This window comes from Cantharellus anzutake (assembly GCF_015039405.1).
Source record: "Cantharellus anzutake strain C23 chromosome Unknown EI90scaffold_76, whole genome shotgun sequence".
NCBI lineage: Eukaryota > Fungi > Basidiomycota > Agaricomycetes > Cantharellales > Hydnaceae > Cantharellus > Cantharellus anzutake.
This window is the reverse complement of record NW_024067026.1, coordinates 356700-376133: the sequence shown is the minus strand read 5'-3', so window position 1 is coordinate 376133 and position 19434 is coordinate 356700. Positions and strand designations below refer to the sequence as shown.

The following is a 19434-nucleotide window of genomic DNA, read 5'->3' as shown; positions in this document are numbered from 1 at the left end:
CCAGGATTCTCTAGGATTTCCTGGTGGATCTGGCTTTGCATGTATCCAGATTTTATTGCCTCAATGAGGTATTTTCCTTCGAATTGTTTTTGAAGGTTCTCTTCTGGAATTATGATTTCTTCCAGGTTTTGGGCACTCCCCCCTAGAGCTTCCTCTAGGGTATTTCTTGCATGTATTGCTGCGAGTCTTTTTCCCTCTGAGTTTTTACTCAGAGTACTGCTTAGCAGCAGTTCTTCATATTCCTCAACTCTGTCAGGGATGATGTCTTCTGCATTTTTATCCAGATGGATATCCACCGACACATAGTCGTCGAAATCCAGATCCTCATCTGTTGATGAGTCATAGTACCATGAAAGTGCGTCTGCCACTTTGTTCTTGTGGCCTTCCACATATTTTATTTTGCAGTTGAAGCTTGCAAAGAAGGCTTGCCATCTCAGGTGTCTACCTGAGTTGTGGTTTTTTGCTTTGAAATATTCCAAAGCTTTGTGATCTGTGATTACTGTGAATTCATGGCCTCCCATGAGATCATCTTGCCATCTCATGAGTGCCTTGAGGACACCAAGTGCCTCGAGTTTGTAGGTGAAGTACCTATGTTGTGTGTTGGTAAACTTCTTGGACATGAATGTGGCTGGGCAGCAGGTCTGCCACTTTTTACCTTGTCCAATTAGTGCGCCCATGCCTGCTGGGCATGCATCTGTTATGACCCAGACATGGAGTTTACTCCTCTCTTCTTCCAAGGGGTTTTCCAGTGGATTCCACTGGATGGGCTTCAGAATCAGAGCCCTGCATGCAAGACGTTTAATCTCGTCAAAGCATTTCTGGTGGAGTGGTGTCCACCTGAATGTCTGCTTGTTGGAGCAGATTGTTTGCAGTGGCCCTGTGTAGCCACTGATGTTTGGCATGAATATTGATATCTATATTCTACCATTCCCAGGAATCGTAGGACTCCTGTGTGGTCTACTGGCTCTCACCAGTTGCAGATTTTCTCCATTTTGTCCGCTTGAGTGTGGATGCCTTGTTCATCCACATGGCTTCCTAGGACGTCTAGGATTGGAGCAAATGGCTGGAATTTCTTCTGGCTTATATAGAACAAAGATGTTGTCGAACCAGATGTGTAGGCATCTGCCTACTTCTCCTTGTAGTTCCCAGGTCAACATGTGCTGCAAAGGACAGGGAGTGTTGCAGTCCCCTTGCTGCATCGTGTTTGAGTTGTACGTCCCATGGGGCGTAGAGAACATCGTCCTATGGACGTCATCTGGATCCACACATATTTGTTCATACATGTCCAACATATCAATTTTGGATCGATATGTTGCTCTGGCAACTGATTCTTGGATCAGTCGCATGTCTGGCATTGGTGTGACGTCAAGAATCGTGTTCGAATTACGATTTCTCGCATTGATTACCATGTGCAAAGATCCATCTGCTTTGCAGATGCACAGCAGCAGGCATGCTCACTCGCTGCTCATGGGATACCACCATCCTGCTTTCATGTAGCAACCTATTTTGGTCACCAGTGCTTCCTGCAGTGCTGCAGGACATCTTGGGGTGTTGTCAGGGGACGACTCCCGGGTCCCCATGACCCTCCCCTATGGTCCACAGTCTCTGGTCTGGCCAGCCCTATCCAGGGCACAATCTTACTGTGGGTAAGGAGAAGAGAAGGAAGCTAACTTCTCATCTTCCCACAGTGGCCACCATATCAGGAAAACTTCCGGGGATACCTGGAAGTCACATGAAGGCAGGATCCGGGGCCAGACCATGCAGCGCACGGAGCATGCGGCATGGGAATGCGCATGGGAAGTGTAGCGGGTCCAGATGCGGGTCCGGGTCCGGGCTAGTCAGGGTGTGTGCCCTGACAGGTGTGTTCCCGAAATTTCTTGTTCAGATCCTTTAACAGGATTTGATGGTTCACCTCCCTCAAGGGAGGCATTTCTAATGGCTCTGGCACCATTACAGTTTCAAATTTCTCTCTCCACCACTCCCTGAGTTTTTTGAACTCGGGGCTGTTCATGGAGAGACCTTCCAGATGTGGTACGTCTGGGAGTTCTAGTCCTTCTGGACTAGGATTGGGCCAACCTTCAGGGTACTTTCTTCTGATTACCCTGAGGTGTGTTTTTGTCTTGCCTCCCTGTCAGGGGGGCTTCTTTTTTGGCTGTTCTTGAGCCCTTGCTCAAGTTTTCCACCTGTGTGATCTCGTCGCACAGTCTTCACTGACTCCAAGGGTGTCTATGTTACCTTTGTTCACTGTTCCCACTTTGTGACACTGGAAGTCTTAGCTTGCCTGGTTTTTATTTAACCAGGGGGCGCCAAATATGGCATTGTATCTGTCAATGTTAATTACATCAAAATAGTGTTTTTCTACATGGCCATTGATCTCAATGTCCACATTTGTTCTGAACAAGATCTGTGATCTTGTTCCTTTCGTCCCCATTTGGAGGACGACTGGGTTCTCCAATTGGAGGATTGGGATGTGGACCGCATGGACGAAGTCCAGCGACACTGTGTCTGTTTCGGCTCCACTGTCAAATAGCACATAGGCTTTTACACCTGCTATTTTTATGTGAGCCATCAGCATTCTCTTTGTTGACAGCAGTCTGTTTGTGGGATGTTTTCCCACATCTTTTGAGATGCGGAATTTCGCATCAAACAAGGGGGTCTGGGTTTCGATGGACTTTTGTGTCAGAGACCAGATTCAAGACGAGGGAGTGTCTCCATAGCGGAGGGCTTTGGCCTCAGCGACTTCTGCCAAGAGCACTGTGCCTAGTGACACATCCGTGCCCTAACTTACTGACTGGCAATCAGAACCGAAGGGGGGTAACTCTAGTTGATTTTATTACTGGAGTGTAACCTATGTACAAGTGGGATATATATATAAGGTTACAGCGAAGATGGGTCCGCAATTGGCAGAGCCGAACGGAGCGGAGCTAACGGGGTTAAAGCATTAGCCGACTGAATATTACTGACGAGTCAGGTCGCAGGGTTAGCAGAAAGGCAGGCGATAACCCAGAAACGGAAAGGAGGGATAGGCCCGAAGGTGGGCTCTGCAGGGCAGGCGAGTGTATTGCCCAGCGGAGACGGGAGTGCACTAGCGGACGTCAGAGCTGTCCGGAAGTCTTCAGGGCTCCATACTTAGGGAGGCATAGGTAATAAATTGAAGTGAGGGGGTGGTGACCATCGAGGGGTACTGAGAGGATTGCGGAATACGGGAGCTATGAGGTTAGTGAAGAAGGAGCGGAGTTAGACCGGAGGGAACGGAGGGACCGGAAGTCGATGGCCAGGGATGGATATGACATTTTGGTCCTTTTTCCCTTTCTCCTTGTTTTCCTTGGGTACTTTGGTGTATTTCCCCAAGGTGTCTTTTCTTGGTGCTTCCACCAAGGCTTTGGCAACTTTCTCATCTACCATGTTTTCTAACTGGCGTGCCATGGCCAGTTTGATTTTGTAATTTATGTCGTTGTGGTCAATGACTGACATTGGGCCCATCCTTATGGTCCCAACATTAACTTCCTCACCCTCTGAATCAGGTGAGTATTGAGGTCCCTCATATGTGTCCTCTACTTCGAAGCTTGATGCTCCAGAGTCACCAGAGTTATTCTCTGGTTTTTCATCTGATGAGTGCTCCGACTCTTCTTCTGATGCATTTGTGATTTCCATGGCAGCTATGCACCTTGGCTTTTCATCGCTCAGTTTAGGGTAATCTTTTGTTTGCCCTATTTTGCCGCATTTGCGGCAAATTGGGACTGACTTTTGGTCAGTTTTACTCGAATTTTTCGAGGATATGTCCTCTTTCCATCTGGGTTTGGGCTCTTCAGCCTTCTATCCTGATGGGAGAGCTCTACCGCAGCTTGTGGTTGCTGTGGTGATTGTTCGAGTGTAATATCCTGATTTGTAGGCTGAAGACATCTTCAGCCCATCAATTATCTCATCTACACAAGATATTGCTTTTAACATCTCCTCATTTGAGGAGAAGTCCACTCTGATTCTGTCATGAGCAATCATTTCCCTTTTCCATTTGAGGGGAATGTTGTTTAGAAACCTGGCATTGAAGGATGCCTGGTCTGGCGGTGTCACCATCTGGGACACTGCTTTAGACAGTTCTAAGTAGAACTGTTTTAGGCCTTTTTCCACTTCGTATTTAACGTTGCAGTATTTCTTTGTCGCATTCAACATGGCAGAGGCTTTGATGAAAGTTCTTGTCACGAACATCTTTCCTTGGAGGATAGGTCAATCACTATCCAGGCGACGCTGTCAGGTGGAGCTCGGTGTTCCAGGTCGTCCGATAGTGGGTTGGAGACAGACCAGAGGTGAGGCAGAGCTCTGAGGGTGACAGGGTGTTGAAGGAACTTGGCTTCAGCAACTCAGAATGGAGCACTGCACCTGGTACGTTCTTGTTGTCCCCATTTGTCAGGGGAGCTGGTGACAGAGGAACCAAGGCCGCCAGCAGAAGGGGGCCAGAGGCCCCCCCCCTCACTACTTAACAGAGGAGGCGTTAGCAAGGGTCAATCATTTGTCATGCAATTCATTGGGTGTTATACCAAGGTGTCTCTGGGAGCACCTGTTACTCAGTTCTTAGGAGCAGCAGACAAGTGGGACACGATAGACGTCCTGGAAGAGGTTTTGGAGGGCTGAAGACTGTTTATATTATAACTGGGGGAACTATTTACTAGAGGGGTACGTGCATACATATAGCGTAAACAATTGGATCCAAAGGTAAACAAGGGGAAGGGAAAGTAAATAGAAAGAAGTCCACAAGACAAATAGGAATAGGCAAAAAGCCCAAATTATGTCTGAAGTTTTGTGGAGTGAGAGAAATAAAAGCCAACTGAATGGCAAGGTCTGAAAGCATCTATGAACAAGCAGGCAACTACAGAGAAAGACATCTGGAAAGGTCCAGAGCCCGGAAGTTGTAGTCTGGAAGATTGGGGTTGTAGAAAATATCAAATGATAAAACAATAAGATTATCAAGACCGGAGGTAATATAGGAATGAGGAGGTACCAGAGGTAAGGAGGTACCAGAGGTGAGGAGGTACTGGAGGTGAGGAGGTACCGGAGGTGAGGAGGTACCGGGGGTGTGGAGACCAGAGGTAGGAAGGAGGGTGGAATGACAAGTTGGGATTCATCAACAACAAGCAAGCCCATCCCCCCCAAACAAGGGGTCCAAGGAGGTGGAGGTATGGTGGTGGAGGTCCGGAGGTGATGCAGATGTAGGTGGGTGGCAGAGTGGGAGAGAGTCAAAAGAGGAGGTAGTCCTAAGGTCATTGGCATCGACTGGAGGTAGCAGAGAGAGATTGGGGGGGCTAGTGGAGGTCATAGGAGTCGTGTATGGATAGAGTGGAGGGAGGTGGAAGATCCGGGATATGACAGTTCTCATCAGTATGTTGAGAACTTCAAGGAACATGCCCTCATCTCCTTTAAGAAGAGTTTCATCTCAGAGTCTTATTCTGAGGCTGAACATGGGTCCCCCTAATCCGCAAATCAAGCAGTCCAGATGGACTTCGTCAAATTGGGGACCTTTGCATCCTTGTGAGGTGAGGAATCTTAGTAGTTCTGTTAACCAATGCCAGAACGACTCCATGTCGTTCTCCCCTGAGTATTCTCACTTTGGCCATTCTTGTGGCCTTTTCATACCATTTTTCCAGGTACTCTTCTTGCTCCCCTGCCTTTGCAGGGTCACTATCCAATGGAGATTTCTCCTTTGGAGGGGTTTTCGCTGGAGGGAGTCTCACTCGCAGCATTTCTTTCGTTTTGGGCGATTTCGCCTGAAATTAAATTGTATCGGAATTCTCTCATTGTTTTGAGGGAGTGTGGTTGTGTTACCTCTCTGTTCAAGAGGCTCATCGAAGGTGGAGGTTTGGCCAAACCTTTGGTACATGCCGATTCTCCTCCTGATTTCTGAGCAGTGCCTCCTTTTGGCATCGTCTTCTCCTATCCCTGGGAGAAGGATATCTATTGCATCTCTGTCGAGTCGCTGATGATACTCCATTGTACTTTCACTGGTTGTTCTTTTCATGAATTTTTCACGAGTTCTGGTTTATCCTGGCCCATGGCCCAGGGGTATTTTTTTTTGTTTCCTCACTATTGTGAGAAGTTTATTTCCTTCAGCAAGTCAGTTTGCTAGCTGATTTTATCAGTCAATGCGTCAATTGTGTTGGGCAATCTTTCTAGAGTTATCTCTAGACAAGCCATGCTATTATGGCTCGTTTCCTTGATCTTTTTTTGGATTGAGTTTATCATGTTTATTATGCATGATTCCTGGTTTTCCAGGGGGAAGTTTGGCTGGGCAAGTAGTGACTCTCCCCAGTTAACATTGCTGCTTTTGGGGGTTCCTGAAGGGGTTCTTGGAGTAAAGACTCCATGCTCGCTTTGTTTAGGCAAGGCTGTCATGGAGGGCGCTTCCCTTTCATAGAGGGGTCTGTTCACTGGTTTTCCTTACTTTTCTGTAAGGCTTCCTCAGCGAACTCCCTCATTTTGGTTTGCCTTCTCTTCATGATCTCAGAGACCTCCTCCAAGGTTGGCAACCTTGCCTTGTCTGGCATGGCATGGGGTAGTGTAAACAGTGGAAGTTCTTTTTGAGCTTCCACACTCTGAGAGATCCTGCTCTCAGGGCATTTCTTTATGCCTTCTTGGGCCTTTAGCCTGAGAAGAAGTTGGTCTTCGTTTTCCATCCTCCATTCAGATGGGACCTGGAACAAGTCCAGTGGTTTTTCAGATAGCTGATGCAGAGGTTCTTCCCTCTGTTTCCCTTTGTCTGCCTTTGGGGCTTGACTTGGTACATTACAGGTGGCGAAAGTGCCAAAGATGATCTGTGGAGCTCAGGGGTTATGGAGCTTATGGAGGTTACGGAGGTGGGGTTGAAAGTCCGAGGAATATTGGCAATGGTGTTTACATAGTATGAGGTCACCAATGCAATTGTCAGGGCAATAGCCCCGAACCCCAAGCCACATGTAAATTAGATACATATAGTCACATGGGCAAGCGGGAACCTCTGGGTAACTGCTTACACACGACCGTAAAATACACATACTTGTATCACTTACAGCCTTGTGTGCTGAGCTACCCAAAGACCTCACACTTTTTTAAGTGCATGAGGTGTGTTTTACAACACAACCCACAACTACAAAATCTTAACATCTGACTCGGAAGTGCCTATGGTGCCTAAACACGCCCACAAGGGCAAGGTCGCATCTGCAGCAACACTAAAAAGAAACGAGCGGTTTATAAAGAAACCGCAATCTCCCATGATGGGAGATTCGAACCAAAAGCCGTTGTCAGACGACAACGAGGATCAACATGATCCAGCATTAGCAACCACCTCAGGGCTGGTCCCTGAAGGTTTTAGAAACTTACGTGGAGTAAGTGCGGGGCCGAATACCCCCAGAACTCCACGACATACCGATCTAACCCAAGCTGGGGAAGATCCCTCACCTCCTCACGAGGTGATTGACTTGCGCAAAAAACGCATAAGCGCTGAACAATCAGTCCAAAAAGCTGATCGGATAGAGTCGCAGGAAACTCCAGGGCCCCACTATCCCCTGGAGTCCCCCCTCACATCCCCAAGTCAAGCCCCAAAGGCAGACAAAGGGAAACAAAGGGAAGAGCCCCTGCGTCGGCTATCCAAAAAACTACTGGACTTGTTCCAGGTTCCATCTGAATGGAGGACGGAAAGTGAAGACCAACTTCTTCTCAGGCTGAAAGCCCGAGAAGGCATGAAGATACACCCTGAGAGCAGGATCTCCCAGAGTGCGGAAGCTCCAAAAGAACTTCCGCTGTTTACACTCCCACACGCCATGCCAGACAAGGCAAGGTTGCCAACCTCGGAGGAGGTCTCCGAGATAATGAAGAGGAGGCGAACTGAAATGAGGGAGTTCGCTGAGGAAGCCTTACATAAAAGTAAGGAAAAACCAGCAAACAGACCCCTCTATGAAAGGGAAGCACCCTCCACAACAGCCTTGCCTAAACAAAGCGAGCATGGAGTGTTCACTCCAAGAACCCATTCTGGAACCCCCAGAAGCGGAAATGTCAACTGGGGAGAGTCTCTGCTCGCCCAACCAAACTTCCTCCTGGAAAACCAGGAATCGCGCATAATAAACATGATAAACTTGATCCAAAAAAAGATCAAGGAAACGAACCATAATAGTACGGCTCGTCTAGAGATAACTCTAGAAAGAATGGCCAACACAATCGATGCGTTGACTGAAAAAATCAGCGAACAGACAAACTTGCTGAAGGAAATAAATTTCTCACAAAAGAGTGAGGAAACAAATAAACACCCCTGGACCATGGTCCAGGACATAAATAGAACTCGTGAAAAATTCACGAAAAGAACCACCAGTGAAAGCACACTGGAATATCATCAGCAACTCGACAGAGACGCTAAGGAGATCCTTCTCCCAAGGATAGGAGAAGACAATGCCGAAAGAAGGCATCGTTCAGAGATTAGGAGGAGAATTGGCACGTACCAAAGGTTCAGCCAAACATCCACTTATGATGGACCTCTCAAACAGAGAGGTAACTCAATCACACCCTCTCAAAACAATGAGAGAATACAAATACAACTTCAGGGAATTCGCCTGAAACCAAAGAAACGCTGCAAGGAAGATTTCCCCCAGCAAAAACCCCCCCAAAGGAGAGATCTCCATTGGATAGCAACCCTGCGAAGGCAGGGGAGCAAGAAGAGTACCTGGAGAAATGGTACAAAAAGGCCATAAGAATGGCCGAAGTGAGAATACTCACTCCCTACCCAGAAGGAGTGAAGCCTGAAGCCCTAAAGAATGGGCCGGCATTCCCTGACAAGAAATGGTCAGGGGAGAACGACATGGAATCGTTCTGGCAGTGGTTCACAGAACTACTGGGATTCCTCGCCTCGCGAGGATGCAAAGGTCCCCAATTCAATGAAGTCCACCTGGACTGCTTGATTCGTGGATTAGGGGGGCCCACGTTCGACCTCGGAATTAGACTCCGAGACGAAACTCTCCTCAGAGGAGACAAGGGCATGTTCCTTGAAGTTCTCAACATATTGATGAGAACTTTCGTTAAAGCCTCTGCCGCGCTGAACGCGACAAAGAAGTACCGCAACGTCAAATACGAAGCAGAAAAAGGCCTAAAACAGTTCTACCTGGAACTGTCCAAAGCAGCATCCCAGATGGTGACGCCGCCAGACCAGGCATCCTTCAACGCCAGGTTCCTAAACTACATTCCCCTCGAATGGAAGAGGGAAATGATTGCTCATGATAGAATCAGAGCAGACTTCTCCTCAAATGAGGAGATGTTAAAAGCAATATCTCGTGTAGACGAGATAATCGATGGGCTGAAGATGTCTTCAGCCTACAAATCAGGTGACTATACCTGAACAACTACCATGGCAACCACGAGCCGCAGTAGAGCCCTCCCATCAGGAAAGAAGGCTGAAGAGCTGAAACCCAGATGGAAAGAGGATACATCCTCGAAAAACTTGAGGAAAACTGACCAAAAGTCAATTCCAATTTGCGGCAAATGCGGCAAAATAGGGCAAACAAAAGATTGCCCAAGACACAATGTAACGAGCGATGAAAAACCAAGGCGCATAGCTGCCATGGAGATCGCGACCTCAACGGATGAAGAGTCGAAAGGCTCATCAGATGAGAAACCAGAGAACAACCCTGGTAACTCTGAAGCATCAAGCTTTGAAGTAGAGGACCCATACGAAGGACCTCAATACTCACCCGACTCAGAGGGTGAGGAAGTCAACGTTGGGACCATAAGGATGGGCCCAATGTCAGTCGTCAACCACGACAACATAAATTACAAAATCAAACTGGCTGTAACACACCAGTTAGAAAACACGGCAGACGAAAAAGTCGCTGAAGCCTTGGTGGAAGCACCAAGAAAAGATGCCTTGGGGAAATACACCAAAGTACCCAAGGAAAACAAGGACAAAGGGAAGAAGGACCAAAAGTCCATCGAAACCCAGACCCCCTTGTTTGATGCGAAATTCCGCATCTCAAAAGATGCGGGAAAATACCCCACAAACAGACCGCTCTCAATGAAGAGAACGCTGACGGCTCACATAAAAATAGCAGGCATAAAAGCCTATGCGCTATTCGATAGTGGAGCCGAAACAGACGCTTTATCGCCGGACTTTGTCCGTGCGGTCCACATCCCAATTCTCCAATTGGAGAACCCAGTCATCCTTCAAATGGGGACAAAAGGAACAAGATCACAGATCCTGTTCGGAACAAATGTGGACGTTGAGATCAATGGCCACGTAGAAAAACACTACTTTGATGTAATTAACATCGACAGATACAATGCCATCTTTGGCGCCCCCTGGTTAAACAAAAACCAGGTAAGCTTAGACTTCCGGTCCCACAAAGTGAGAATGGTGAACAAGGGCAACATAGACACCCTTGGAATAAGCGAAGACCGTGTGACGAGATCACACAGATGGAAAACTCGAGCAAGAGCCCGAGAACAACCAAAAAAGAAGCCCCCCTGACAGGGAGGCGGGATTGAAACACACCTCAGGGTAATCAAAAGAAAATACCCTGAAGGTTGGCCCAATCCTTGTCCAGAAGGACTAGAACTTCCAGACATACCACACCTGGAAGGTCTCTCCATGAACAACCCCGAGTTCGAAATACTCAGGGAGTGGTGGAGAGAAAAATTCGAAACCGTAATGGTGCCAGTGCCATTAGAAATGCCTCCCTTGAGGGAGGTGAACCATCGAATCCCATTGAAGGATCCGAACAAGAAATTTCGGGAAAACACCCCGAGATGTCCTGCAGCACTGCAGGAAGCACTAGCGACCAAAATAGATCGCTATGTAAAAGCAGGATGGTGGTATCCCATGAACAGCGAGCAAGCATGCCCGCTACTGTGTATCTGCAAAGCAGATGGATCTTTGCGCACGGTAATAGACACGAGGAATCGTAACTCAAACACGATCCTCGACGTCACACCAATGCCAGACATGCGACTGATCCAAGAATCAGTCGCCAGAGCAACATACCAATCCAAGATCGATATGTCGGACGCGTACGAACAAATACGCGTGGATCCAGACAACGTCCATAGGACGACATTCTCTACGCCCCATGGGACGTACAACTCAAACACGATGCAGCAAGGAGACTGCAACGCTCCCTGCACCTTCCAGCGCACACTGACCTGGGAACTACAAGGAGAAGTAGGCAGACACCTACATGTCTGGTTCGACAATATATTCACCAGCACAAGCTTGGTGGAAAACCACAATAAAGCACTATTGTGGTTGTTCACTCACCTAAAAGGGGCGAAATTCTACATAAGCCGGAAAAAATTCCAGCCATTTGCCCCAATCCTAGATGTTCTAGGAAGCTGTGTGGACGAACAGGGCATCCATGCTCAAGCGGATAAAATGGAAAAAATCTGCAACTGGCGAGAGCCAGTAGACCACACAGGAGTCCTAAGATTCCTGGGAATGGTTGAATATCTATCGATATTCATGCCAAACGTCAGCGGTTACACAGGACCACTGCAAACAATCTGCTCAAACAAGCAGACATTCAGGTGGACACCACTCCACCAGAAATGCTTCGACGAGATCAAACGTCTAGCATGCAGGGCTCCGATCCTGAAGCCCGTCCAGTGGAATCCACTGGAAAGCCTCTCAGAAGAAGAGAGGACCAAACTCCACGTCTGGGTCATAACAGACGCATGCCCAGTGGGCATGGGTGCATTAATTGGACAAGGCGAAAGGTGGCAGACTTGCCGCCCGGCCGCATTCATGTCCAAAAAGTTCACCAACACACAACATAGGTACTTCGCCTACGAGCTCGAGGCACTGGGTGTCCTCGAAGCACTCATGAGATGGCAAGACAACCTCATGGGAGGCCGTGAATTCACAGTAATCACCGACCACAAAGCGAAAAACCACAACTCAGGTAGACACCTGAGATGGCAAGCCTTTTTCGCAAGCTTGAATTGCGAAATAAAATATGTGGAAGGCCACAAGAACAAAGTGGCAGATGCACTCTCATGATACTACGACTCGTCAACGGACAAGGATCTGCATTTGGATGACTATGTGTCAGCGGACATCCACCTGGACAAAAATGCAGAAGACATTATCCCCGACAGAATCAAGGAATACAAAGAACTGCTACTAAGCAGTACCCTGAGTAAAAACTCAGAGAGAAAGAGACTCGCAGCGATACGTGTGAGAAATACCCTAGAGGAAGCTCTAGGGGGGAGCGATAACCTAGAGGAAACTCTAGGGGGGAGCGCCCAAAATCTGGAAGAAATCATAATTCCAGAAGAGAACCTTTGAAAACAATTTGAAGAAAAAGACCTCATTGAGGCAATAAAATCTGGATACTCGAAAAGCCAGATCCACCGGGAAATCCTAGAGAACCCGGGGAATTTCAAAAACTTCTCCATAAAAGATGGGCTGATAACCCGACTTGGAGAAGGAGGGACGACCCAAATAGTAGTCCCGAAAGGGAACTATGAAAGGAAGTCCATTCGAGGAATAATCCTCGAGAACATCCACGAAACACTTGGACACCTAGGATCCAAGAAAACAGTGGAAACCCTCCATCGACACTTCTGGTGGAAGTCGATGAGGAAGGATACCCACAAGTTCTGCAGGTCTTGCGGAACTTGTCAAACGACAAAGAAAAGCACCAGGAGAAATCCCGGAATGCTTCACCCACTCCCGACCCTGGAGACACCATGGTCGTCAATAGCCATGGACTTCACAGGTCCATTCCCAACAAGCTTGGGATATGATTACCTCTGGGTAATCATTTGTAGGTTGATGTCCAACGTCCACCTAATTCCAATAAAGACAACAACAAACGCACTAGAACTAGCATTCGTATTTCTTCGTGAAGTTGTAAGACTCCACGGTCTACCACACTCGATCATATCAGATCGAGACTCGAAATTCATGTCAAAATTTTGGTGTGAACTACACCAAATACTTGGTGTGCAGTTGAAATTCACAACTGCATTCCACCTGCAAGGCCATGGCCAAGCGGAAAGAATGATACAAAAAGTAGTACAAATACTACACGCGATGGTGTTAGAACGGGGCTGATACAGATGACTCCGGAGTGGAATCGGAGACTTAGCATGGAGGGACCTTGGCCTCAGCAACTCAAGCGGAGCGCTGTGCCATTGCTGTTTGTCCATTTGGTCCTTAATTTCACAGTAGGTGAGCAGGAAGTCTCTAGGGGGCATTTCAGGTCGATTTCGGACTGAGCCCAAAACGAGTATGTACAAGCACCGATATATATAATGGAGGGGGCAAGAGCACAAGGAAACAAAGGGAAACCGAATCGGAATGAAGACATCCGAACAGGAACAAAGGGAAGAAGGAGCAGAGCGGTACCGAAGGTCATAAGGCAGGACCTGTGATACGTCCGAAAGGAGGTAGGGAGGGCAAGGCCCAGAGGGGCAGGAGGATGAGGAGAAGTGGGGATGATGACTAACTGGCTAGAATGGGAAGAAGCAGTAGTCCAAATAGGGATGAGGGGTAAACGCGAGAGATACATTACAGGTGGCAAAAGTGCCGAAGGCGATCCGCGAAGCTCGGGGGTTGCGGAGGTTACGGAGGTTACAGAGGCGGGGTTGAAAGTCCGAGGGATATTGGCAATGGTGTTTACGTAGTATGAGGTCACCAATGCAATGGACTAAGACTGAGGTGGAGTCAAAGTCCGAGGTAGGGACTATGATGGAGGCTCGGAGCAAAGGTACGAGCGGTGTCTGAGTACGAAGTACGGGACAGCGGTGGAAGGTCGTAACTTGGCGGAAGGGTGGCGGAGGAGTACCAGAGGGAGGAGAGAGGGGAAAGGTAAGGGGGAAGGAGTGGCGGAAAGGAGGGTTGTCAGGTCCGAAGGTGAGTATCGGAGCGGATGGGGGAAGCGTAGGAGGATGACAGGAGGGTGGAGGTGTTGTGAAGGGGGAGCGGAGTAGGAGGAGGAGTAGTAGGGGGGTGGTGTGAGGGGCGGTGTTCGGTCTGAGGTGAGTATCGGAGTGGATGGAGATAGGGTCGGAGAGGTAAGGAGGAGTAGAGGTGGCGTGGGGGGTAGAAGGAGGTGTGTTGCCAGGACCGAAGGTGAGTATCGGAACGGCAGCGGTAGGTTATGACTCCGGAGGTGAAGAGGGTGGAGGTCCAGAAGTCGGGTCGGGATCGGGTATGCACGGATATGACAGATGGTTAGACCAGATCAACACGACTGGGCAGCGAAACTGTCGATGGTGGAATTCGCGATCAATGCGAGCTCGAACACATCGACAGGATTTGCCCCGTTCAAATTAATCTACAGCCATATGCCAAAGATGTGCCTAACAGCACCACTCTCGGACTACCCGGGAGTAAATGACTTCACCCAAAAAGCAAAGGAACACCTCATGGCAGCACATGACGCAATAATACACAATTGCGCTGCTCAAACAATCCAGGCAAATAAGAAAAGATGCCCGGACCCGCCTTTGAGAAAAGGCGAGCTTGCATACTTATCCACAGATAAGCTGAACCTATCCAAAGGGAGGGCAGGAAAACTAAAGCCCTTATACATAGGGCCTTACGAAATTCTGGAAACATTTCCAGAGACATCAAACTACGTCCTCAAGTTGCCACCACAACTTGAACAACACGGAATCCACCCAAGATTCCATGTATCCCGGCTCGTACCTCACGAGCCAAATGACCAGGAAATCTTCCCAAATAGGGAAGTAAACATATTCTATGATTTTGGGGAAGACCCCGATCGCGAATCAGTAGTTCGCAAAATCCTAAACCACGTGTGGGTTCACAACGAACTCTGGTTTAAGGTCAAATGGGAACTAGGGGACACCACATGGGAACCCCTAGGAAATTGCAACGACCTCGTCCACCTGGACGAGTACCTCACCTTACAAAATGTAAGGGAACCAGAAAAACTCCCTATCAAAGAAGACAGGGAACTCTCGGCATCACTACACCCCCAAAAACAGAGGTGGAGGAAGTAAAGCTGAGGGATGATGGCCCACAGCCCAGAGCATGGGAAAGTTCTGGGCGAGTAACTCGCCCGGACAGCCACACCATGTACTAGAGATCACATGGGCTAGGCGAGTAACTCACCTAGACCACATGTGTTATGGAAATGGGAATTTCCCATTTTAGACTCTTATGGGTTCTGTATCATGTGATTTATATAGTAATATAGAAATCCAATCATTAATCAACAAAAACCCGCTGCCACACTACCTGTTCAACAACATGTTAAACCATCTGTGAAACCACCTGTAAACCCCTATGTCCAACCCCCTTCCCTATTCCTGCGCCAGAATGGACGAAAATGGGCGCTTCCGGCCCCATTTTTGTAACAACATGAACCACAGGCTCACGTGCAAAAGAACACACAACTGCGGCGAATCCCATGCACGCAAGAACGAAAACCCCTCCCACCACCATCAGAAACATAACAATGAAATGTCGTTCTCTGGGGGAGGCAACCCTCAGTTCAATCCAAACAAGCCACCGGATATCAAAATACGACAACCTGGGGAGCAAGGCTCCCTGGAACAACAACAACACCAGGCTGTCAGAGACCGGATTCGAGACGAGGGAGTGTCTCCGTAGTGGAGGGCTTTGGCCTCAGCAACTTCTGCCAAGAGTGCTGTGCCTAGTGACATGTCCATGCCCTAACTTACTGACTGGCAATCAGAACCTAAGGGGGGGTAACTCTAGTTGTTTTATTACTGGAGTGTAACCTATGTACAAGCGGGATATATATATGGTTACAGCGAAGATGGGTCCGCAATTGGCAGAGCCGAACGGAGCGGAGCTAACAGGGTTAAACATTAGCCAACTGAATATTACCGATGAGCCGGGTCGCGGGGTTAGCGGAAAGGCAGGCGATAACCCAGAAACGGAAAGGAGGGATAGGCCCGAAGGTGGGCTCTGCAGGGCAGGCGATTGTATTGCCCAGCGGAGGCAGGGGTGCGCTAGCGGACATCGGAGCTGTCCAGAAGTCTTCGGGGCTCCGTACTTAGGGAGGCATAGGTAATAAATTGAAATGAGGGGGTGGTGACCATCAAGGGGTACCGAGAGGATTGCAGAATACGGGAGCTCCGAGGTTAGTGAAGAAGGAGCGGAGTTCGACTGGAGGGAACGGAGGGACCGGAAGTCGATGGCCAGGGATGGATATGACACAGGCCCAGATAAGCGCCATGGACTACACGATGCATGCAGCACAAATGAGTGCCACGAACCAACAACCATCCACGTTGCTAACAGGCACCACATACCCCCAGCCTCCTCAGAGGGGCTTCCAACCATATGCGGTGCAAACTGCACCGATGGTGCAACAAGCGCCATTCCAGGGGCAGCATTTGCTGCTGCAGCCCCAGGCATACTCCCCAGGGAACTTCCCTGGCCAGATCAACCCCTGGATTGGCCAATTCGGCCCAGGTCCAACAACACCCCAGCCAAATTCAGGCTGGGAATCAGCCATCGCATCAGCGGTAGCTGCTCAGACAGGTCAGCTCCGCGAGGAGCTGAAAGAGATGAAGTCCCTCGTAGGAGGGAGATGAGGGAGCGACAGCGGCTCCTCGTCCAGACCGTCCAAACGGGCACGGTCTGATAACTCGAGGGCGTCAGAAGATGCCTGTGACCATTGTGCCCACTGGAGGCGCGAATACAACAGAGCACGAAGAGATGCTGAGGGCATCTTTGACTCTCTGAAAGACACAGAGAGAGAAGTCGATCTCCAAAAAAGGGAGATCGAATTACTGAAACGCAAGCTCAGAGAAGCACGCGCACTGGCAGACCTCGCTGCCAAACCCATCATGATGGGGGCCTCCCAGGTCAGGGGGAGGGGATACAGTTCCGGGCCTCATGAGGTGCGACCCCACATGGGGACTAGCGCATCAAGGGGTGGGGTACCGACTATCCTGCCACCCCATGGGCAGGCGACCCTGTCCGGGTTGCATAAGGGCCTGCCCTCAGAAGGGCAAACCCATGTCGAGGGGAAGAGGGAGAGCGGTAGGCAACCGACGGCAGACCCTAAAATGGGGACCACTGCCAGAGGCAGTGGGCCACTGAGTACCTCAGCAGCCTATGGGCAAGCTACCCTGCAGGGAAGTGTCCACATGCTATACGAGACCGCCGAACTCAACAAGTTCAGCAAAGTCGAAGCTCCAGTCGACATAACAATCAACCCCAACTTCCCCATGAGGAGAATAGTGGGGTCAGAAGTGGCGCACGACGCTGCATACACTGGTGGACAAGTGTGAGTGGGAAAGAATTTGTACACTGGTACGAAGAGGCCGAAACCACCTTCAAAAGCGGCAAGGTACACAGAACCCTTCACGAAAAAGCAAAGGAAACCGAGAAATACTTCTTGGGACTCCCGAGTATCGCAAGACTCGCGGAGGAGTATAATTCCCTGGAGAATAAGGGAAACATCTCGTGGGAAAGTCTAGGCAAAGCCGCCTATCTAAAGTCCCAGTTCAAACCACTCAGGACTCCTGAGGAACATGCTGCAAGAACTGCAGAACGGGAAGCGAAAGCTTCCAAATACTGGGAAAGAGATGCAAGTCTCCGCGCTGGACAACCAGCCCAACGACCACCCTTCCCCACGGGAAGAACGGTAGACCTACCATACTCTACACCTGAGCCAAGTAGCTCAGGAACACAACAACCCGCTCCCACCCAGGGAGCGCCCACTTTGTCAAGCCCACAGCCCGACAATGTAGCCCAGGCTACGTCATCACATCCGACGCAGCAATCGGATGTCCAGATGAACAACCCAGAGGAAAACCCTCCTCTGGGGCAATGACTCCACCCTTGAGAAAAGGGAAAGTGACATGGTAATACGCCATCGAGGTGCCTGTGAAAACACCTTCCCCCAACTCGAGGCCCCGCACACAATACTGTATGCGAGGAACCACAAGTAACAATTGCGGAAATCTCCACTCCGTCAAAAAGACCCACATCCACCACCGCTCGTGTGTAAACACCACTTACACACGAACCCTCACGGAACAAGTGTGAGGAACACCAAAGACATACAACCTTTGGGTCGAAATTCATTTTCAACAAACTCCACCATTTTTTTTTTTCCCTGCAATACCAATGTATCGCTGTTCACGTCAAAGTAACAGCCCACACTCATTTATTCCTTAAACCCTCTCTCTCCCCTTCACCGACATGTACAAAATCGCCCACTTTCAAGTGGCGACAACAAAACACTCATTGATAATTCCAAACTCAATGTAAATCAATTATTAAAAACTTTGTTTCATTCACTATCAACCTTGTATGCGTCGCAAATGCAATGCAAGGGGGGAGAATGTCAGGGCAATACAGTCATTCACGTGCCAATGGCGCACCTTTTGTAATTTCGACACTATAATTTGAGATCTGCCCTCCAAAAAATAAAAAAAATCCCAATAGTAGCCAGACTTATAATGTACCTACTGTCCAAAATTGGATGAAAAAGAATGAGAAATGAAGGAGAATAAATGCAGGTGAGCAAATGGGCCTTTCACGGCTTAATGGTTCAGTGTGACATAGTGTGACCTTGAATTTCCCACGCCAGATCGATCCCCGTTCACTGCTCATCGGCGTCGCAGATGGGTTCCTCCACTCCTTTTCCACACTCTTTCACTGTATCCGATGGCGAAATTACCAACTGAGGATAATTTTCTGCCATCCAGTCTTTTTTTGTGACCGCTTTTCGCTTTTTTGGCACCTTCTGTTTCAGCGCTTGCAGCTGTTCCTTCTGCACTTTCCATGCTGCCTCACCGACTTTCTGGTGTCTCTGAAATTCCTCCCAGCCCTTCTGTGCCTCCTTCTTTGCCTTCTCCACCACATCCTCCATTTCCCTCTTCTTGGCTCGATCACTCTGCTGCTGAATAAATCCCTCATGTGTCACCACGCGCCCAAACACACCTTTGATCCGACCACCTTCCTCCTTGTTTTTCTCTCCCTCCTCACGGGAAAGAAGCTGAGTCCGAGCCTTTGATACGTACATCCCAGAAAGTGCTAACTGTGCATTTGTTGCATCTATGGCATCAACAGCGCTTGTCACATAATCCCTTGCATTTCGAAATGCAGCTTGTGTCTCACACAATTCAGCAATCAGCTCTTCATGAGTTTTCTTCTCATATTCCGTGTCCTCAGCAAGGCCCCATTGGATGTTTTGGAGGCTTCTGCCATCACCATATACCCGCTCTGGGAGTTTAAATGTCGAAGAAAGTAGCAGCTGCATTGCGACCCTGTCCTCCCTTGAGTCTCCGTAGAAATGTAGTATATGGGACCCTGCATTCTAATGCATATTCTCGTGCACTAACAGCCTGCCGGCCTTCCTGCTGAGCGCGCGCTAATTCAGCACGATATGAAGCAAGAGTTTGCAGCATGTGCTCCTCTACTGCTTGAGATGCCTTTTGCTTTCTCATTCTCAGGGAGTCTGCATGTCGAGCCAT

General features: G+C 48.9%; 1 protein-coding gene across 1 annotated transcript; it reads right to left on the bottom strand.

Moving 5' to 3' along the window:
- Positions 1 to 18560: 18560 nt before the first annotated feature.
- Positions 18561 to 19434, bottom strand: EI90DRAFT_3250023 (uncharacterized protein; the record flags this gene model as incomplete). Its single annotated transcript, XM_039066576.1, has 2 exons — positions 18561 to 19277; positions 19303 to 19434. 2 exons carry the CDS (start codon positions 19432 to 19434, stop codon positions 18561 to 18563), a joined length of 849 nt encoding a protein of 282 aa, XP_038910729.1.